Here is a 22,599-nt window from a genome sequence, read left to right as displayed (position 1 = left end):
GAGGCGCCGAGCCGGAGGAGGAGATGATGGGGGCGAGAGGGAACAATAGAGGAGGAGACAAGTCGGACACATGTCCACATCATCCATTAGGACATTACAGTCCTGGAGGAGGAGAGAGAAACTTTCACTAAATTGGGTGAACTTGGGGAAACTTGTGGAAACCAACGGGCACATCTTGTTCATCCACTGCTTCAGTTTCCATTAAGTGCTTTAATTTGAGTTTGCGGTTACTATTGGGCTGAAAGATGATAAAGATGCTAACGACCCACATAATTAACAGTGATTTTTACACATATAAAACCATTATTTTCACTATTTCATCATTATATTCATATCTGTATCTGTGTTTGTGGTTGAAAACAGAGCAAATTAATTTATTGGGTTCGACTCTCCCCTTTAAAATGCTGCTGATTGATTGATTGATGAAAAGAGAAGTAACTCTCCCTGTGGTGTTTGGGGAAAAGGACGAAGTGTTACACGTTGTGACCATACCACCAACAGCATTTCACAACCCCCCCCCCAGCTTTCCTACTTGACACGCTGGTTCTGGCAGTACTGGAGGTCGGCTCCAGGTGTCGCGTCCCGCCCCTCACTAACCCCCCCCCGGGCCGTCATCAATCATGTGACGCACGCGATGAAGTCAAGTGGCTCAGGCTGCCGGGACTGGGCATCCCCGCATTTACATGACAATCCAGAGGGACCTCCCTGCTGGCAGATGTGTGTCACCATCACCCTGCTTGTGTCCATATGATTTTTATTGCCTAATGAAGGTTTGTTGGTTTAGACAAATGAAATGCGGCTTTTAAAATGGTGTAAAAAAAGCTTTCAGGTGCAGAACACATATTAAACCAAGTCTTTTATTTAATGATGTTTTGTATCTGTCGTCTTTCAGCCGACTACCCAGCTCCACGCGCGGTCCTGACGGGTCATGACCAGGAAGTTGTGTGTGTGTCTGTCTGTGCAGAGCTGGGCCTGGTCATCAGTGGAGCCAAAGGTCAGTGTGTGTGTGTCTGAGAGCAGCTACACACCCAACAATCCCACATTTTAACTTCTACTCACTCTCTGTTTGAATGTGTTTGGGTTTGGCAGAGGGTCCGTGTCTGGTCCACACCATCACCGGGGACCTGCTGCGGGCCCTGGAGGGGCCGGACCACTACCAGCGGGCCCGGCTCATCTCGGTGTCCAGCGAGGGCCACTGCATCATCTACTACGAGAGGGGCCGCTTCTGCAACTTCAGCATTAATGGAAAACTGCTGGCACAGATGGAGGTCAACGACTCCACCAGGGTGAGCTCACATTGTGACACCGGTAAAAAACTGTAACGTGTGGATCTGGGAGTTCACACCTCCACCCAGGCTTGTGACCTGGATCCGCCCCTTTGTCCAGATCTGCTCTAGAACCTAATGGGTTCTCCCTTGGCTCATGTCCGACTTTCCTGGAGGTCGGTTCAGTGGTTTTTGTGTAATCCTGCTAAATGACACAGAGGAAAACTGCCTGTTTATTCAGACACTGACTCTTCCAACACTTTACAGTGAACATATAGAGCTTGGTTGGATGATTTCATGTGCATGAATAGAAAAATAAACCCAAAAATGACTTTCCATCACCTGGATCAACGTACCTCATTAATAACAAATCATACAGTCATTCATCTTGAATCTGTACTGAGGTGTAACTGCAGCTCACTGTTTTCTCTGGGACTTTCTCCTTTCAGGCGATCCTCCTGAGCAGCGACGGCCACAACCTGGTGACCGGGGGGGACAGCGGCGTGGTGGAGGTGTGGCAGGCGTGTGACTTCAAACAGCTCTACGTGTACCCGGGCTGTGACGCCGGCGTCCGGGCCATGGACCTATCACACGATCAAAGGTCAGAGCAGGAGGGCGCGTGGTCATTAACGTGTGTGTGTGGTCACTGAGAATGTGAACAGATCATCATCATGTCTCCTGCTCATCATACACGGTTACATCTACTGTTTAAACGAGGCGGATCCAGGTTTTACACATCCCATCCTTTATTGGATAATGAGGTTTAGATGAAGAGAAGCAAACAAAGACACAAGATCTGCAGGAAAATGTGTTGATCTAAATGGTTTGTGTTTATTTTAGTCTGATAAGATTGAGACAGAGAGTTTGTCTCCACAGAATCGAGCTTCTGTGTTTGCAGACGTGTGTTGACTGCGTGGGCTCACATGGGAACACGCATGTTTGTGTGCACGTCTTAATGTTCCCACTTGTCTTTAGTAGTCTCTGTGTGTGTGTGTGTGTGTGTGTGTGTGTGTGTGTGTGTGTGTGTGTGTGTGTGTGTGTGTGTGTGTGTGTGTGTGTGTGTGTGTGTGTGTGTGTGTGTGTGTGTGTGTGTGTGTGTGTGTGTGTGGGTGGGTGTGTGTGGGTTGAGGTAAAAAGCCTCACGCTGCCTGTGTTTTGTGGTTGTCAGTGTGTGTTTCAGTTAGTGTAATATCCACCGTCCATTTTCCTTTGAATAGACCCTACAGAGTATCTACTGAAAATGAACCTATGTTGGAGAAATAGACTCGTGCACATGGACACAATGCTGTCGGCAGATCGGCAGCATCTGTTCATTTTCCCACCTCGATGTTTGCGTTCTGAAAAACACGTCCGGAGTCACGATAGGTCGCCCGGCGGTGGCGGGGGGGCAGAGTTTGCTCTGGGGCTCTGAGCGTGATGTCATCATGTGACCCTGGCAGCCCTGAGAGGTTATCGGGTCTGAACATCGAGGCTGAACGTCACTGCCACCGGCCAAACGCTCCTCACACCCCAAAACAAAGGCTCCGTTTTTTTAAATAAGAGTAAAAACAGAACCTGAAATATGAAATCACAGGGTATTTTTTAAGATTTCTTTCTAAATCACTTAACAAACCCCTTAAAGTTAATATTTTAGGATCATTTATTGGCTCTTCTCCTCGATGTGTTGACATTAGGTGTAACACCAGGGAGCCCTGCTCGGGTCCAGAGGGGCCTTCTGCTGCAGCTCTGTTCATTGTGCTGCAGCAGTTAAGCCCTCGGGCTGTAGCAGTTTAAGACGACCCTGTGAAATCAGCTGCTTTTCCTACATACCAGCCGGCCGTGGACACAAGGGCAGAGGGGTCGCAGGAAGACACTGGGACTCAATGGTCCACTGCAGTTGTCACGGAAACCCAGTGATTTACTGTCACTGCCCCCGATCGGCGCCTCGGCTCGTTACATGGACATTTTTAACAAAACGTTCACGTGCGTGGAAACAATCTGGGGTTTAACTGTGGTTTTCTACTTTTTTCCTGTTTCACAAAGTTTGTAATATTTGCTGAAACTGGGATTTTATGTTTTTTGTTTTTCTCTGCAGGACTTTGATCACAGGGATGGCGTCCGGCAGTATCGTGGCGTTTAACATCGATTTCAATCGGTGGCACTATGAGCATCAGAACCGCTACTGAGGAGACAAGCAGCAGGGGGGGGGGGGCGAGTGTGCAGAGAGGAACAGCAAACAGCCAGGGGGGGGCGGACCACAGAGTCCAGAGGTGCTCCAGTGGTTCGGACAACATCTGCACGGTGAAGATGATAAAGAAAAAAACTGGGCTCCCGTCAACTTGTTGCCATTTGTGTGTTTGCTTCACCATCCCAGCACCGTCTCTGTGGGTTTTCACCTGAGGACCAGTGGGACGGAGCCGAACTCACCTGCTGTGGTGGACGAGGAGACACTGGGATCCAGTTCAAGCTTCGAAACAGACCTGGATGTACGAATTTAAAGTTCCTGTATCAAACTGTGAAAAACTAAAAAATGTATCTTCTGTCCAAAAAACATTTATACAACATTTGTATGACGGATACATGTCTCACTTTTTCTAGCGACATAAATATAAAGTGTACATATGGACAGTGTAAAGATCTAAATGCTGTTAGTCTGTAGCCTTCATGTTCTAAACCTCTCAGTCACGTGATCCATGTGTAAATGTTCAAAATGGCGTCGTTGCACTGCAGACGTTAGTGACGCGTGTGTGAGGCCATCGTCTGCTCTTTGTCATGAACGTGGTCCGATGTGCAAACGTGAAAAAAAACTACGTTCATTGTTATTTTGTCGTTTGATCGTCTAAATGGAAGAAAAGTCTAATTCAGTGTGAGTCTGTGAGTTTTTGTTTTTGATTACCACGTCAACAGAAATGATCAATTGTGATATTCCCATATTTATTTTAAATTTAGGACTATTTTGTTAAACAGCAGGATTGTGTTGAAGCTGTCAAACATTATTTAAGAGAAAGTCTCATTTTTAAGATCTTCGATTGTTTGCTCTGCGGACATCAATATTCTAACTTGTGCATCTCAACACTTTTTCAGTTTTTACACAAAACATGAGCTCGTTAATTTCAAGTCTGTGAAATCCTGATCCTGCTGTGACACCATGTATTGTTAAGCAATATAACGTCTGATGAAGGTTTTCAGCAGTTTGACGATGAGATGATCTGATGATGAGCAGAGGAAGGTTCCAAAAAGTGACTGGGAGCTATTTTTGGTGAAATGAAAAAAAATTATTGTTTCTGTGTTTAGCCGCAAGCCGACGATTTACAGTGAACAAAAATATGCAAATGGTTTTGAGTTTGCATTCTTATTGTCTTATTGGACCCGGAGCTGAGGTCGTGCATGCTAACAGCCGCTGAAGCCATCGGGTTTACTCTGCTCTTCATGACTGTGAATTTATCTGTTTCACAATTTGTGTGTTTTTATTTTAATTTAAGATTTTAAGATTTGTTTTTTTTCCAAATAGTTTCTGCTTATGTGATAAATCAAAATGAAGAACTAAATTGAACTGCTGTCGTTTTTCTTTTGTTTTTTTAATACAAATTAATAAACAAACAAGTCTCGGGAGTTTTTATTTGTTGAGTGTACGTCCTCTTAAAGATGCATGTTTTCATTTAATCTCCATAATAAAAGGATGTATAACTATAGGTCAGTAAATGAATGATATACAAAGTGGAACCGAAGACCTGCTCATATTGTTTGATTATACTGCCATCTGCTGGGTGGCCTGGTCACTGCAGGCTGCTCCACTGACTCACATTCTTTTGTGTGTCTTTGTCTGAACTTTGTAATTTTCCCTTTATGAATTGAAAATAAGAGGTTTTTTTCTTCATTAGAGTTTAATAACATTCTGACATTAATGGAATATGGATGAATATAATACAGCATTCACATTCTCCATCCTCTTCCACGTCAACACTGACATTCTCAGCTGTTTTCCTTCGAGAACCATTTTTTCCACAAACATTACATATTGTTTTTTTTTATTTAGGAGATGACGAAAAAACAACAGACAGCATCTTTGAAAACAAACACATTCCCGACGACTCACTACGACGACTTGCGCTCTTGTGTGCTTTGTGGCAAAAAACAAAACTTAAGAAGCCCTTTAAACAGCAAGTGGTGGGGGTTTTACATGTATGTTGAAATACATTTATATATATATATTTATATATATACGTCTTGACTCAGTTGTGGTCCGTCTCAACTGGACTGCATTCATGGAGACAGTATCTACAATGGCAACAGGAGTGGTTTCATATCTTGACAGGCGCATATCGAAGAGTAAACGACCAGAACAACTAATCTTAGGATGCGTATTAGCAGACATGCAGGTTACAGTCTCGGGTGAGGGACATTCACATCTATGGTTATATGGATGAAGAGACACTGGACGCGGTCAGAGGACGAACGGGACATTCAGAATAAAAAGTAGTAAAATAATGGACATTCCTGGAAGCACTGCAGTTTCACTTCTTATTCCCTATGTGTGGAATGAAAATCAGTGATGCACCATTGAGAGAGAACTGTATTAGTTGGACTCCGTTAATACCAGAGACAGATTCCTTATTTTTTTTGTTTATATAACTCATAAAACATGTTTCTTAATGTGCTCATCGGGCGTCAAACCTAATTGCACTTAAATCCACTTGTGCCAAGGCAAGTTTTTACACATGCACGTACAACCAACGACACCACACTCACACAGACATGTAACAAAACCACTTGAAATGACCCTCCTCACGCACACAGCACCAACCAACACTCAGACATTAGTGCCATCATATCTCCAGGAGGAGAAGCTACCGAGTGGCCACACAGTATCTCTCCTGCAGTGCAGCAGCAGGTCGTCTCAAGCTCCTGTCCACTGTTCCACGGTTTGTGCACCAGAACCTAAAGTAATCTGGATGTTAAACAGTGCAGCAGAACGGGGACTGTTGTGTTGAGATTTTTTTCTTTTTGGCCCTTGTAACGTTTGTGTGTTCTTCAGATAGATTGTGCAAAAAAACTCCAGAGCGGATTTACACCAGACTTAGTGGGAGGAACAGGGAGGAGGACGGGACCTGGGCCAGGACTCAACCCATTAGGTTTGGTTTGGATCTGAACAAAGGGGCGGATCGAGGATTTTTAATTTCTTCCACTTTCTGTAACATTGTGTGTCTGATTGTTTGTTGACATTTTTTCACGGAATAAATTAAGGATGTTGATGTTGTGAAAAATTCTGTGCAGCTTGTTTTGGGGCCCTGGCGGAGACACGAGCTCTGAGTCTCATTCTAGTCACACAAGCATTTGTGTTGAAGTCAAACATGAATATTTTTTTGTTTGTTAACAACTTCTATTAAAAAGTGCTTGATGAAGGAGGCTGTCATTCCTGTAGTACACAATAAAAACCACTAGAGGGCTCCATATAACTACTATGATCCAGTGCTTGCTGTGTGAAAGGAGAAATCTACTGAATATTGTTGCATGCTCTTATTCTTTGACCCAGAGATGAAGTGCTCTTCAATCTGATCAATGTAACAGTGATTTAAATGAATTACTTTGGCAGGAAATAAATAAATTAGGTACAGATAAATGTGCAGTTGTTGTGAGTCAGCAGACTGAACCCGGTGATGGGTCGTCCCCCGGTGGCTCCACCCTCTCCACGGAGGTTCTGGACGGGGCCTCAGAACGGAGAGACGGGGGACCGGACGGTGCCGGCTGAGCACGGGGACAAGTCTTCAGACTCTGAGGTGAGGTCGACGGGGGAGAGGCCGCGGGAGGCGCCCAGGCTGTGTGGGAAGTTGGGAGGGGACTTCACATCCTGGTGGCATCTTCGTCTGAACACTTGCTTCTCCTTATCAAGTGGCGTGGTCTGAGGGGGGGGGGGGGGGGGGGGGGAGACACACCGGCAACTGTTAGGTTCTCACCAGGAGAACAGGAGATGAGGAGCAGCATCGACTGTTTATAGGTTAAATCTGAGCTGCATCATAACTTCTCTCCTTCTTGTGAGAAAGTTAAACTTCATCTTTTGACACTTCAGCGTTCAACAAAAACAGTAAAAGCAACAAAAGGCAAAGAAAATAAGAATAAAACTAGAAGAAGTAAAATAAGGTGAACTGCAAGCGAGAGGAAACAGCCACAACACGAGTGAGATGAACAATGTGATTGAATCTGATGAAGTAAATTAGGCCGAGGCATGAAAAGGTCTCCAGCGAGGGGCCATGAGTCAACCCCTGTGGGGGGGTGGGGAATGGGGACTGCCAGCACTCTGCGATGGAAGCACAGCCTCTTAGCTCTATGCTGCTTCATACCTGATCCAGGACAAGCCTGGATGCTGGTCCAAAGACCCTGAGCGCTGGATAGGAAAGTCCTGGTCCAGCTGAGCAGAGAGAGACGAGTGGAACTCAGAGAGTCAGAGACTTGATCTACACAACTTTACACTCTAGAAAACTAGAAGAGAAATTAATTCTGTAAAGTGTCAGAAAGATTTCAATTTGGCTGCAGAAAACTGAGCTCATCTGCAAAGTCGGTAAAAAGATTAGAAATGAGAATCGATCCCCCGACTTCACCGATGATGAACATAGTGTCGGACTTCAGAATAAAGTTATTTATCTTTCTACCGATTGAACAAATGCAGCTCAGCTTTGAAACTAGTCAAGAAATCACATCGACTGAAACCTTAAGAACAACTGTATATTTTTTTAAAGTCTCCTCACAACAGAGCTGACAGTCCATCTAGAGGAGGATGATAGAGCACACACACACACACGCACACAAATGCACACGCGCGCACACACAGCAGCAGGAAGCAGGTGGATGAATGGATGTGTAAACAGAACAAAGCAGAGAAGTTGGCAGTTTTATAAATAAGACAAAAAAGATTTGTAAGCAGACGACGCTGCCTTCAACTTCCAATAAAGAATTTAAATGAAAACCAAAGAATAAAAAAGAAGTTCAGGAGTTAAAGCAACTGCAACAAATTTCAAAACTAAAACTAAAACTAAACTTTAGTTTGAATCGACCTTCAGGCAGATTCACAAAACAAAAAGTGTAATCTACTGGTGGACCAGTGCCGAGCGAGCAGAACTTACTGTGATGACTGAGACTCCTGCTGTGGTGCTGTGGAGCTTCGGCCCAGTGTTGAAGTGCTTCTTGATCTTTCCAGCCACCGGCAGCTGATGATCATTCTCTGATGCCCCCTCGTCCTGGAGAAACACAAAGAGCAAAACTTCAGCAACTGTGTTACACTTCACATGTTGTTTCTAAACTGCACTTCAAGATTCAAGATTCAAGATTCAAGAAGAATGATTGTGATTCCAAAACATGAGGTGCACGAGAGAGAGGGAAACTAAGTACTGAGGTCCTGAGAAGCAGAAATGAACCAGAAACACTTAGAATCTACAAACTAAGCAGAAGCATCATATGAATAAAATGAAATAAAAACGACTTGAATGTGCACAGGGTGATTCTCCTGAGAGGACTGACTCCACTCTACTGAACTTACATTGACCCAGGGGTGATCCAGCACCTGCGCCGCCGTGTATCTCAGCTCCGCCTCCACCTGCAGCATCCCGTTGATCAGAGTCTAAAGAGACACACGTTAGTTCACTGGTTTGACAACGTGAGACTGGTTCTGAGGTTCCACACTGAGGGAGGCACGTGGGGAGAGAACAACAAACCTTGGCCGGGTCGGAAACATTGTCCCAGTACGCTGAAGGGAAATCCAGCTGGCCGCTCAGAATGTGCTCGAACAGATCCTCCTGATCTTTATCACCTCTGGAGAAACACAAACAACTCGTGTATCATATGTGTGTAACGGCTTCTGTAATTCTAGGTTACGTTTCAAGTTTCAAGAGTTTATTGTCATATACACAACGATAACATTAAGCAGTCGCTTGCAATGAAATGCTCGGGTCCCAGGCTCTGCTCAGAATATTACAAGCAGACAAAAAAATTAAATAAGATATAATAGAATATTACAATGTAAATAGAAATAAATTAGACATATCTAAAATATACATCTGTGTGTTTGTCATCAGGATTATGCTAAAACATTTCTACTAAACTTGGTGGAGGAATGGGACATGAGTAAAAAAATCTCATGTCCCATTCCCAGGCAATGGGAGCCTGGGCCCATTGAATTCAGGCCCAGGCTTGAATTTTTTTTTTTTCAAGAGAATAATTAATGTAACTTGATGAATATCTAGAGGACTGATATTTATGAGTGTGTGTAAATTTGGTGCAGATCCGAATCTAAATCTGGGTCAAGTGTCTTAGATGTGGTTTCATAATGGGGCTGTTGGGCCTTGGTGGAGGGAGGGACCCTCTGAGCCCCATTCTGCTTCTTCTCCCACTGTGGTGAAGACCTCGACCTTCTCCTGATGAAGGAGCAGGTACGTACCCACGGAAAGGAGGAAATCCACACAGCAGAATGTACGTGATGACCCCGGCGGCCCAGATGTCGATCTTGAGCCCATATCTTTAATTGAAGAGGAAAAAAATATCAGCTATCAAAGACAAAAACAAAATCTGCGAGGACACAACGGTTCTCAAGAATGATCACATCTGAGGAGACACAACAACTCAGACTCCTCACCCCGTCTCAGCCACAATCTCTGGAGCTACGTAGGTGGGGGTGCCACACACAGTGTAGAGGGGCCCGTTCACGATGGTGGCCAAACCGAAGTCCCCGAGCTTCAGAGATTTACTGCCATCGACGTGCTCGTAGACCTGTAGGGGGGGGGGGGGTGAAAACAGAACAGCAGGAACATTCAGATCCGTCCGTGGTACAAACACAACTGCAAACACTTAAGTCGTCACAACAAATAGCGACAGTTCAACTAAAAAGTGGATTTGTGAGCGAGTTCTCTGTGAGGTTAACATCTGGTCTGAACTGTTTTCATAGATTTCAGAAACACTCGGTCTTTAATTGGAGTCTCATAGAGTTAATACATCAATAATACGTCAGACTTAGGTTCCAAATGACCACAGGGACACATGAAGTACAGACATTGTGAAGTTGTGTGCACTAAATTCATGTCTTCATTTCCGATATTTCATTTATTAAAGTGGTAGCTTGTGCATTTTTAAACTTTGGGGAACAGTGGGTCTGTGGAGTCGTGCTCACCAACAGGTTTTCAGGTTTGATGTCTCTGTGCACGATGTTGAGGCCGTGCAGGTACTTGATGGCACTGGCCAGGTTGAACAACATGCAGCTGGCATCTCGCTCCGTGTATCTGTTAGAGGAGGTGATGGCATCAAACAGATCGCCCCCCTGCAGAGAGAGAGAGAGAGAGAGAGGGAGAGAGAGAGAGAGAGAGAGAGAGAGAGAGAGAGAGAGAGAGAGAGAGAGAGAGAGAGAGAGAGAGGATGGAGGGTCAGGAGAAATCAGTTTTTACAGACAACTATTAAATGATGTCACAAAATAGAGATCTAGTAATAACTGTGTGGTACCTTCACCAGCTCCATCACCAGATAGAGTTCGCTCTGTGTGTCCATTTCTTCAATTAAAAGTACGATGTTGGGATGTTTCACACGTCGAAGGATCGACACCTCGCTCTGGATCATGTGCTCCTGGGTCATAAAGGACATGTGATAAGTCTAGAGACACTTGATAGTAAAAAATATGCACATGAATATAATATAATAATATAACATTCATTTATTTCAGAGGAGAGGTGAAAGAAAAAACATTTTCAGAAACACGTTTGAATTATTTTGATACTCGTTAATCTGGAAATAAAATTTGAGTTCCAGAGGAAATGGCCCCATCTAGTGACCAAGGAGGAAATTAAAGAACTCCATCAACATGATATGAGGAGAAGAGAAGTGAAGCGAGTGAACAGTAATTTAAACCCGACTCGGTGGTGATATAAGTGTGTGTGGAGGCCGACCCACCTTTCCCTTGCATTTATCTTTGCTGATGATCTTCAGGGCGAACTGTCTCCCGGTGGATTTCTCCACACACTCCCGCACCACAGCAAAGTTCCCGTCCCCTAAAGTCCTGCCCACTTTGTACCTCTCTGTGATGGAGGCCGGGACTAAAGAGTTGTCCTCCATTGGCTCAGCTAGGGGGGGGGGTCAAACAAAAAGACGATTCATAGGTGAACTTTGAATAAAAGCATAAGCGTGTCATGTGATCTCTTCACCTTCACTGCCGAGCCCGTCTCCTTCATCCATCGAGCTGCAGACCTTAGTGGAAGCTAGAGAGAGCGAGGAGCCGCTGTGTTGAGATCCCTGAGAGGAGACACAGAGGGACATGTGCTTCAGAGGAGGGACATGTGCTTCAGAGGAGGGACAAGTCTGTTTGTTCCACTGGTCCAGACTCGAGGACGCACTTTGAGATCAGATAGTAAAAAGTGTGGGGACACCTTCCACTGAGCTTTTCACCGGCATACAGTCGTGTGGTTCAAAGAGGGAGAGAAATAAAACCCCTCCGCCCCACAGCACCAGCCCCAGCCGGCCTTATGAATAATTAATGATGGTGGAACTGATAATTGGATTTCGCTCCCAGTTCACTGTGTGACGCAGGAACTAAATGTGCTCGTGCTTCCAGGTCTTAGATAACCGCAGTGAGAGTGTGCTGCTCATTCAAAACATAGGTTACTGAAATCTCATAATACAAAAACAGATATTTACGTCTGTATATTTACACCTTTTTAAGATCTTGCAGTTATATAAGTACTCACTAAACAACATTTTCATTATCAGTAAATCCATGTCACTATAATAGTTTTAAACATTATTAATGGATGAAGATGATTATTTAAATCTTTGACGCGGCCTATTTGTTGTTTGTAAAGTGCACCAACCACACCAAGGCAATTTCCTGTATGTGCAAATATACATGGCAATAAAAAGAATTCTGATTCTGATTCTGATTTGGAACAATAAGGTTTATAAAAATCAATCTTTGAGAAGTTAAGCTTATTTATAGGAACATTGATGTTTATTACCCGTCGTCTTCGGAGACTGGCTGGACTGGTCGGAGAGGGGCTGGAAGACTTTCCAGACCGGGGAGTGGAGAACTGACTTCCTCCAGTGCCGTTAGCTATCGGTAAAACAGAAATCAGCATCATGAAGAAGAACTGCAGAATAAAATGCACTTTTATAAAGAGTATGAAGAAATACTGAAGCCTAAGGACAGAAGTAAATTCTCTGTGTCATTGCACATCAGTGTTTCTATCTCTCTGAGGTCATAATGCATTCCTCAGCCTCTAACAAAAACAATCACAAAACAATCACAAGTCAATGTTTTCCACCAACCAGAACTCTAACCAGAGTCAGACCCTCAAACAGAGCAGGAAGTGAGAACCTACCTGAACCAGTGGATGAGGGAGACTTGCTCCTGAGGGACCACCCCCCACTTTTTGGGGAGATGCGACCCGTAATGGACGGGAGCCGCCCGTATGATATCGACTTTGCAACCCGGCATTCTGCAACAGAAAGACATAGTGGTAAGATACATGAAAAAAGGAAAGAAGGAGTGCTATGCCTCTCCTCTTTCTTTCTTTCTTTCTTTCTTTCTTTCAATCTATCTATATATCAAGCAGTGGTTTTGAGTCTGTGACAGTTTGAGGTTTGTTTCAGTAAATACACCATCATTAATAGGGGACTATTTTCTCTCTGGCACATTAGTCTAAACCAACAGAGCCACAAACTCTGAGTGATGACATCTGCTTTGTCCTGGAGTGCACATTTATTAAAACACACACACACACACACACACACACAGAGAGACACACCTATTAAACAACAAGCATAATCTAGGTCAGCTAGGACGTTGGTTCAAAATGAAGTAAATCTGTTTTCTAGTCTTGTTCTAGTCCCGTTCCTCACTACATCAAATACAAACAGGAATATTGCAAGTTGTTTCATGTTTGTTATATTCAGTGTTTATTTGAGTTTAATAATAAAAGCAATGTCATGTCGCCCTAGCAGCAAACAACACAAAGAATCCTGGGAGCTTTGGAGCCACGTTCTCCCCAGTGAGTGATTCACGCCTCGTATAGATGAAAGTTCACTCACCACCTTCATCCAGGTTGAAGTCATCCTGGTAACGGAACTTCTCGGGGCCACAAGCAAAGAATATATCATCGTCCCCGAAGAAGTCCTGAAGACAGGTCACCTGGGGAACATCGAGATGTCAGTTTTCTTTTTATACAAATTTACTTATTACTTCTGATCATAATCCTTCAGGCCATATCAGTGTACAAGAGAGATTCATGAAAGAAAATACCACTGGATTAAATAATAATAGAGTCGAGCAGACACACTGAAACTAGATATTCATAATTGCCAGAGTACAAAGGGAGAATGAATTGTGTGAGCAGCACGTGAATAAACGCTTCAACATCTCTGCAGCCGGGCTGGAAGTAAAAGTGTCTCTAGGGTCACTACTAAAAAAAGATGAGCTCCTTTTAAACCTGGATTAAATCCAGTAGAGTCACAGGGACAATGTCCTCGCTGGTCATTTGAGTGTCTTCGTCCCCAGTGAGAGATTAAGTTAATTGTCCTCTATAGTCCAGGAGGAGGTTTTTATTACCAATCACATCAACACACACAAACATAAATAAAGGTACCAGATATTTTCTGATGGAACATGAAGTATTAAAATCGTGTTTCCTGGTCAGAGATTACATTTTACCTTAATCCAAAACACTAATTTGCTGGTCAACACATTTCTCTGTCTTGATAATAACCGAGAAATGATAATAAATGATTATCTTTGAAGCTTTTCTACAAAGACAAACAGGACGACAACATCCGCTGCTCTCATTATAACAGGAGCCCATCTCAGTGGATGTCATAAATAAATGAAGAAGCTGATGGTGCCCTGACCTTCCTCTCTAAAGGCGTATTGATATGCTTAACTACAGCTGAGTGCCAGAGGATGGAGAGTTCTTCATTTCCTGAGCCGAGAGGTTAACTCAGCAAAACATCTGTCAACAACAATGTGATTTAAAACTATTATTCATAACGTGGACGTGTGTTTTATGTTAAATCGGCTTCTAAGCTTGATGTTACTGATTATAAATTATAGTAAAATGTTTATATAAAGGACATTTTGAAATGCTAGATGTTGCTATTGAGTAAATAATCCAAGTTTGTTGCCTAATACCATGATTGAGTTTTTTATGATGTAATCAAGGTTTGGAAAACTGAAATCTGAACAAAGACTAAGACCAACAGCAGAAATATTATATACATTATTAAGTGGCTCATTAAGAACCATGCAGAGTTCAGCCTGAGTTTAATGTGATGACTTAAGTGCTGAGGACAAGAAAACCAACACAGTCTATCAACTGCCCTCCAACCATGTTCCTAATATCATGTGGTAATGTTCTTATCCATATTGTACAGATCTCATTACTAAGAATAAATATACACTTTAAAACTAGAACATATCATATTCAGCTTCAATGAACTTCCTCTAAAATGTTGAAATGTTGGATAAACTCAGCAGAAGATGATTCAGTAAAAAATTGCAGGATAGAACACGTGTAAACAGTTAAAGGTCATTCAGATAGGAAATCTTAAAATAAACATTGAGCACAGAGGTAGGGGGGGGGGGGGGGGGTTATCATGGATGATTTCTCTGACAGCCCCGCCCCCAATCCCTCCGATAAAACGAGAGAGAGAGAGAGAGAGAGAGAGAGAGAGAGAGAGAGAGAGAGAGAGAGAGAGAGAGAGAGAGAGAGATCCCAGGAGGGATGAGACCCCCACAGCCGTTGCCAAGGAGACGAGACGGAAGCTGAGTTAGAGACGATGAGACGGACACGACTGCTTTGAGATCAGATCTTATCTGGAGCACGGAGCTGCAGACAACACAATAATATCACCATCAGTCCAGGGGAAGATGGAATAACAGAGCATCTTGTCTGTGGGACACGGTGTTCGAATCTGACCTCAGACCTTTTGTTGATGTCAGCATGATAACTCCTCCCCCACTCTCTTAGAACTTAAAATACATTCAAATGAACCAAAATGACCAAACTGACATTATTCCAGGACAGGATCATGAAAACTGAGATTATGACAAAAGCTTCTAACTGATCTAAAAACTGTGTCCAGGTTAAGAGGGAACAAAATATGGATTGTGTGTATTTAAAGTCAAATTTTTCGGTCACTGATTTCATTAGAGCCACTCTATTAATTCAAATATTTGTTCTACTAGGTTGTCGACAACGTGAAACCTCTGGTGAAACAGCATAACTGTGAGTGTGATGCTTCATATTGATTACTTCTGCCTGCTGGCTCGTGACACAGCAGTTCCATGAGGTCTACCATCCCCCCCTAAACCACCCACACCCACAACCCCCAGCCAACAGCCACCAGCCACCAGCCAACAGCCACCAGCTCCCTTATGGCTGCAGCGTCCAGTGTAAATATTGATCCGTCAGATTTTCTATCCGTGAATTCAGCGAGTACGAGTATTGCTTCTTGAAATCCAGTCCAAAGAAAACACAATGGGAGGTGTGCATGCTACAGAGAACTGATCAATCTCCGCCAGGGTGGAGACAATAGATCACACAACCTGAGGTGGAGCAGCTGGAGCTCTCCAGGGTGCTGCATCTTCCCCCCCTTCATTTGGAGACTGAACATAGCAGCCACTCACTCAATGTGCAGTCCAGCCACGTGACTCATCTTCACTTGTTCCACTGCCATAGAAAACATGCTTTGCTTAAAATTGTAATAATTCCTTTATCCAGGGTCAATTTCCTGCTGTAATTGACTTTATATGTGCAAAGTCAAGTGTCCAGTAGGAAGAAGAGAGGCTATAAAACTGTTTATTTATCATCACAGACACAATCCAAGACTAATATTAGGTCTGCTCTTAAAAAACTGTGACATTAACTGCAGTGATAAAAACCAATGAGTTACAGCTTCCTTAATAAGAACAATTCAGCCCCATCCATGATGCTGAAATCTGAACGGACACACAAACGACATTAAAACACATATTTAAAATATTCACAAACATCATATCTTAGTATTGAGTTACTTTATTTATTACCTCTGCCACAGAGGTTAGGTTTATGGAAAAACTACTTGACAGATTACCATGAAACTTGATGGAAGGATGGGACATGGGTCAGGGAAGAACTTACTAATTGTTATTTTATATTCAATTTCTACCAATAGATCCCTTTCACCTAAATCTTACACTCTGGAGCTTTAAGAGTTGAATGCAGACCCTATAGTGTGTCTCTTATCCACATAGCTCACTGGTACTCACTCCTCATTTCAGCAGTACCAACTTTAGCTCAGGAACATTTTGTGGGCACTCTGTAAGAAAAGGAGGATGGCAGAGTCACTGGGCTGTGTTTAAAAGCCAAGTCACAGCAGGAGGCGAGAGAAAAGCCAGGGAGCCTCACTTTAACTTTCATCCCTCTTCCTCCCCTTTAGTTACAGTGAGAGGTTTTAAAATGGCAGGGTTTGAAAATGGTACTCTCACAAAACCCAGCAGCAGTAGTTAATAATAACAATTCTTAAATTAGAAAGAATTCACAAAATAAGACCTTATAGGCGCACCCACAGATAGTCCATCTTCTCTGAATACTAACTTTGTCCTAAAGCAAAACAACGAATGTCTACTTTTAAGTGAACGTCACATTAATTGTTAATTTAAAATCAGCCCGTGAAACAATTGATTGTCTGAGACGGGCACTGATCACTGTGCCTCTGTAACATGATCAGAGGACCACGGTTAGACTCATTACAGGAGCATGCAGGCCAAACCAAGAAGACGGCCCAGTCAAGGTCAACGTGAAGAAGTGATTTGTAACACATAAGCTTTAGGTTCTGCTCTCTGGCACATCCAGCGCCCATAAATCTCCTCCACCTCCTCCCTGTATCTCATTTCTGAAGCACAAACTGGGCCGTTGGTCACATTTACTGACGCAGCTCCCTCTCTCCTGCATTGAAGTGGAGCCAGGCCCGGTCCTCTGGAGGCCGGTGACATCTATTTCAACAGGAGCCGACGACTCCGCCGATGCAGAGATGTTAGTGGTTTGCGTAATGCAATTACAGTGCAGAGACACATCCATTACAGTTGGGGATTTAAATGCCATAGGCTAAGTCTCCTCGGAGCTACTCAGTCATGCAAATACCCTCTGCTCCATCCCATTCAAACCAGCAGGATCACACTGGGCCGTGGCGTGTTTTCAAAGGGCCTCCTCCGCAGGGCGCCCGTTTCTCACAGCTTTCAATCGTTTGGTTAATGTTGATTTTTTTTTCATCTTCATAAGCGGCTTTAGTCGAGTTTAGCCAATACCTACGTACTTGGTGAGAGTTAAAAGTGACTCTCGTGGCAGAACACCATGACTCAGCAGGATGGATGGTCCACAGCCATAGAGCAGAACCCCCCCCCACTGAGCAGATCCAGTAATAGAATCATATGAGTCCAAAACAGAGGAGGGAGGGATGTGACTGCATGAGAATATCATGCATCTTAAAATCTTAATGTTTAAACAATAGCAAATTAGAAGTTATATTATTTTAAGTTAATAGATGAGCTACTAAAGGTTAGTTTGAATTATTTACTAACTGAAAATGTTTGTATATAACAAACTTTAAATTTGAATTAATCATTTCCACAGTCACTACTTGAATTATCTATTCAAACAAACAGTTTCTCTGTCTCGGGGACGTCATTTAGCAAAATGTTAAACTCCAACAGGCCCTTGATGCTGGTAGGTTCTGTAGTTATTTGAACATCTGGAGAGTCAGGTCAAAAAGAAGGAAACTAGAGCATGGAGATTAACAGCAGGTTATTAGCAGGACCAAAATTACATTAAAATCCCTAAACAGAATAAACAAAGGGATAACACAAACGAGTCCCTGACATAGTAAACAGGATGTCTATCTCTGATCCAGTAAAATGCCATGTCCGGTTTATGATTCCTAAAATAATAATTCTGAGGATGTGTGAGGCAGATGTGTTCCCTGCATGGCTCCGGGTCCTGAGATTACAGCTCAGCCATGTGCTCCATCTTCCTGCTACGTGTGTAATAAGGCCGACCGACCAGGAGCCACACTACACCTCCACAGCTCCACAGCTCTGACATCACTACTGCACCGCTCAGCCGCAGAGGCTGTTCCTTAGCAACCGGCTCGGGAAAAACCATGTCACCATAGAAACCATGAGAAGATGAAAAAAAAAAATAAGAGATTTGATAAAACAGAGTTCAGGTGATATGAGTTTATGAAGAGGCCTGGAGCTGAAGTCGAGAGCTGGTTATTTCCGGGGGTTTGTTTGTTGTTGCATGCACACACACACACACACACACACACACACACACACACACACACACACACACACACACACACACACACACACACACACACACACACACACACACACACACACACACACACACACACACACACACACACACACACACACACACACACACACACACACACACACAATCGCGATAGGTACAATGTAATGAATACTGTTGATAAAGTTGGTCTGGTTCAAACCCACTAAGTGAATATTATCCAGTTAATAATGTGCCAGTAGGAATATGAGACAGAGTCCTAGAAACCCATTTCTCGTAATACATTTAGCAAATGATCCCAGTTGACTTTGACTCTACTGGGATGTCTCAGTGTATCATTGGGTAAAGGAGGAATCTCTCAGAGACGTGAACAAGGAGCTGAACAGGACACTAAGTTGTTACCTTCTTTTTTCTTTGCTTTATAAATAAACATAAAGTTGAGTTGAGTTAAACTCCCTGTGAAAGACGGACATCCCAAATCACTTTCACCACAGCCACATGAACGAAGGCCCTGCCATCAGCTACACTGGGAACCATCGCACAAAGGTTGTTCCCATCTCCTTTGACTTCTGTCCAACAAAAGCCTCCTTGCATCCTCCCCACTTGTGAGCAATTAATGCACCAGTGGTGGAGAGAGGGTCAGATAATGGCATTCACTCAGGTACAGAGCACTTAGAGCTTTGGTTTGAAATAAGCTTCCTGTGAATTAAATGTGCAGGTTTTGGATATATATCAAAATAACCATTTTGAATAAGGTAAAATATGTCAATAAAGAACCGTGATGCTACAGTTATATTCACCAGCTTCCACATCCTCCAGACATGAGAGAAAAGGTTTGTTTGAATCAGCCCTCCCTCTTTGGTTAAAATTAAATGTGACAATTATTATTCCAAACAAAATGGTCTTGTTGCCAAACTCAAAATAATCAAAATACTCAGATGCATGTAAGATTAATTTTGGCCACAAATGTGTAACCATACCTCACCTTTATCATCGGATTTATCCAGATATACAAAGAGTAGTTTGTGACTTTTTAAAGTTAAGTCTGTTCCTTCTTTAACTGATGCACTGTGTATTTGTATGCACCTCATGCTGTATCTATAAAACTTAATACAAGGTGTGCACTTCATATTCACCACAATGTTTTCTTGTGATTTACAATATCAAGACTGGATTTCCACACAGTAAAAAGTAAACTTGTTTCAATTTAAATTATAGGAATACAACTGAAGGCTATTCTGAATGCTCTCTGAAAAACAAGTTAACAGCTGTGAGGATCTCATCAGCAGCCTGAAGAAGGATGAGTGGACCTACCATCTTGCCGTCCACAGTAAACAGCCTCTTGACGACTCCAGACTCCATCATGACGGCGTCTGTGATGTCGGTCATGACCTGCTCGAAGGAGTGTGCGGTCTTCTTGTTCAGAAGGACCCGTATGGCCTTGCGAGGCTTCACTCCACTGCGGACGATGGTGACCAGCTTGGGCCGTATGAAGTCCTTGCTCTCTCTGGTTTCTGGGCTTCCCGCCTTGGTGCTCCCCAGGGAAGAAGGGTCCCGGACGACCCCGGCAGTCCTAGCACCAACCGACCAGTTGGGGTTTACATTCCTGGTGTAGTCCAGCGTCTTGTAGGGCTCTATGGACGCACACACATAGCTCTCTCCTGCCGAGGAACAACAAACATCAGTAGAGTTTCTACAAAGACTCAAATTGTAGTTTGCGACTTCACCTGATCTCAAACTAAACGTGGAAGGAAAACTTATCAACATTCAGAACACTGCTCACCTTCCACCAGCTGGTCCATGCTGGTGATCTTCGTCACCCCATCGATGGTGTATATGGTCCTCACCCCTTGGGGCAGGTTGACGTTGTCGGACAGAGCCCTCGTGAGGTCGGCCAGCAGAGCGTCCATGGACCTGAATCTGTCCTGAGAAATGGCGTAAACAATCCCGTTGAAGTAGCGGTCCCCGTTGCGGTAGAAGCGGATCTTCTTGGCCTTCTTCTCCGAGCTAAGTTTCTGCAGGGTCTTGGTTCTGTAGAGGCTGCAGTGGGCGCTGTGCGTGGGACTGGGGAGCCCGTTCCCTCTCGAGCCCCTCCGGGTGTACCTCAGAGCCTTGTCCCGCTCATCGAAGTGCTCCAGCTCCATGACTGTGCAGTGCTATCACACCCTGAATAACACAAAAGAGGATTGCCTTCTATATGAGTAATCGGTTTCCTTTGAAACTGCAGTGCACATTACGAGGCAATCAGGCTCTCCACCCTCTCCTGATACAAGCTCTGATGCTGCTAATGCTGCAAGTACATGCGTTATGGGAAGTAGCATGTCACACCCATTTCATGCTGGTTGTGTATTAATCCAACCTTTACAGCAAAGCAATTCACGTGCATGAGTGCAGCCTTTGCAGTGAATAATGCACAACACAAAATATTTAACCTGTTTAATCTAAGGATCTTGGCTGGAAGCAGATTGTAATAGATTTCCAATAAAAAAAAGAAAAACGCTGCAGAACATGTAGATTTTCCTGTTTTGCTGCTGCAGCGTCTCTTACCTTTGAGGTGAGGACAGATGGAAATCGAACGTGTGTGTCTGCAGGTGCAACTTGTCTCAGTGAATCATTTACTCGCTGGATGCCTCTGTGGATGAACCATGCGTCCCTTTGTTGCCCCTGTGCTGGTGCTCTGCTGCTCTGCCGTGTGCTCACATGCAGAGAGGAGGCAGGGCTGGAGCCGGTGTCCTCCACCCTCCCTCCCTCTCTCCTCCCTCCCCTGCTCCTCTGCCATTGCAGTGATTTACACCGGACCGTTTGGGTGTCAGCGCTGCTCGTGCACGGCGCAGAGAGAGAGAGCGCGCACTCGAGGAAACCTCCACGTTCATGTGAGGTGTTTTACTTATTCGTGAATGAATGAATCAATTAAAAAAGCCAATTATCACCATTTAGCAATCAGCCCACAGCCAAAGACAGGCGGTTAATTAACTAGATATTGTTGTAGTTTTTATTATTTAATAACATGTTTTTATTTCTATCTATATTGTAAGTAGAGCAGATATTCTGTACAAATAAAGTGTATTATTATTATTATTATTATTATTATTATTATTATTATTATTATTATTATTATTATTATTATTAAAGCTACCTCTTGCTAATGTTTCCATAGTTTCCGGTTGTACTGGCAGATGTTGTTGCACATAGTTCACCACAAAAGTTGCAAAGCATTAGCAGTACGCTAACGTCAGCTAGCAAAACTGGCTAATAGCTACGGTGGCTGAGAGAAGTCAAAGCACTGTGAATTAAGAAAACTTATTCAATTCCAGGACACGTGCTGCAAATAAAGAAAACTACATTGTTTCCAGGCGACTCAGAAAAGTGACGAACCTGTAGCAGACCTCAATAACTTCAGAAAGTGTTATATGGTTTCTTCTGCACTCGTACACAATTCACAATTGTCATCAATATCTACTGTTATACTTCAAAAAGTCTCTGCTTGCAGGAAAACATAATCATGGAGAAAGTCTTAGGACACATTCCAATTTTTGTTGCTGTCAGCGATTTGATTTTTTCCCCAACATGATGCAAACAATTACTTGTTTCAGTGGCATTTGTCCAGCTGGCCGGCTGGAGCCATAATTTACTTTACACTTTGGAAGGTTGTTTTCAAGTCACAGGTTTTAAAAGAGGTTTTAAAATACTGGACAAACTTGTGGCTTTGAAAAGTTGACTGACCTTTACTTCTTTTCACAACTTCGAATTGTAGATCATGTTTGCACTGTTTTTTATTTTTTTGTGTTAATTTGAGTTTGAAGCTGAAATGTAACCTGGGCTTTTAGGACAGCATCTTCAAAGCTCATCAGATGTGACAGCATGATGAGACAAGGCTCTCACTAAATTTCCTATTGGACAAAGTTGGGAACCAATCATTCCAAGAGATGTGAGGTTTTCTCTTCATTCTCAGTAGGAAGTTTTCAAAGCAACTGAAAAGTGATTATCTGTATGTATGTGTTTCATGTCATAATTCTGATTTGAAGAATGAGTTAAGAATTGAA

General features: G+C 43.3%; 2 protein-coding genes across 7 annotated transcripts in view; one reads left to right on the top strand and one right to left on the bottom strand.

The window, feature by feature from the left end:
• The window catches only part of nbeab (neurobeachin b), a 176,549-nt gene extending 171,757 nt beyond the window's left edge, over window positions 1-4,792 (top strand). For both annotated transcript variants that reach the window (XM_053423381.1, XM_053423380.1), the window contains exons 53-56: window positions 893-994; window positions 1,090-1,286; window positions 1,715-1,866; window positions 3,340-4,792. In XM_053423381.1, coding sequence (XP_053279356.1) covers window positions 893-994; window positions 1,090-1,286; window positions 1,715-1,866; window positions 3,340-3,430 — 542 coding nt within the window. In that variant the 3' untranslated portion in view covers window positions 3,431-4,792. The remainder of the gene's footprint in view (window positions 1-892; window positions 995-1,089; window positions 1,287-1,714; window positions 1,867-3,339) is intronic.
• Window positions 4,793-6,954: 2,162 nt separating this feature from the next.
• On the bottom strand, window positions 6,955-20,700 carry LOC128440240 (serine/threonine-protein kinase DCLK1). Of its 5 annotated transcripts, none has more exons than XM_053422905.1 (16): window positions 20,340-20,700; window positions 19,871-20,217; window positions 13,299-13,398; window positions 12,590-12,706; window positions 12,227-12,321; window positions 11,426-11,507; window positions 11,169-11,338; window positions 10,725-10,844; window positions 10,399-10,545; window positions 9,868-10,001; window positions 9,673-9,750; window positions 8,951-9,047; window positions 8,776-8,856; window positions 8,363-8,476; window positions 7,583-7,650; window positions 7,086-7,143 (listed from the first exon to the last, which is right to left on the bottom strand). In XM_053422905.1, the coding sequence occupies exons 1-16, from the start codon at window positions 20,698-20,700 to the stop codon at window positions 7,086-7,088; spliced, it is 2,169 nt and encodes a 722-aa protein (XP_053278880.1). The 5 variants fall into 5 exon arrangements, with proteins under 5 accessions (XP_053278876.1, XP_053278878.1, XP_053278877.1 ...); XM_053422904.1 differs by having other exon boundaries at window positions 11,420-11,507; window positions 12,596-12,706; XM_053422901.1 differs by lacking the exon at window positions 7,583-7,650 and having other exon boundaries at window positions 6,955-7,143; window positions 11,420-11,507.
• Window positions 20,701-22,599: the final 1,899 nt, after the last annotated feature.

The sequence above is a fragment of the Pleuronectes platessa genome, chromosome 5 (genome assembly GCF_947347685.1).
Source record: "Pleuronectes platessa chromosome 5, fPlePla1.1, whole genome shotgun sequence".
NCBI lineage: Eukaryota > Metazoa > Chordata > Actinopteri > Pleuronectiformes > Pleuronectidae > Pleuronectes > Pleuronectes platessa.
Note: the sequence above shows the minus strand (reverse complement) of the source record. Positions and strands in the feature narration are given on the sequence as shown.

Coding starts and splice junctions, on each gene's coding strand:
- LOC128440240 (XM_053422901.1), bottom strand. CDS start 20,700: ATGGAGCTGGAGCACTTCGATGAGCGGGACAAGGCTCTGAGGTACACC. Junction 12,322..12,589: donor TCCCTCATCCACTGGTTCAG/GTAGGTTCTCAC, acceptor TTTTACCGATAG/CTAACGGCACTGGAGGAAGT. Junction 7,144..8,362: donor CAGGAGTCTCAGTCATCACA/GTAAGTTCTGCT, acceptor CCCCCCCCTCAG/ACCACGCCACTTGATAAGGA.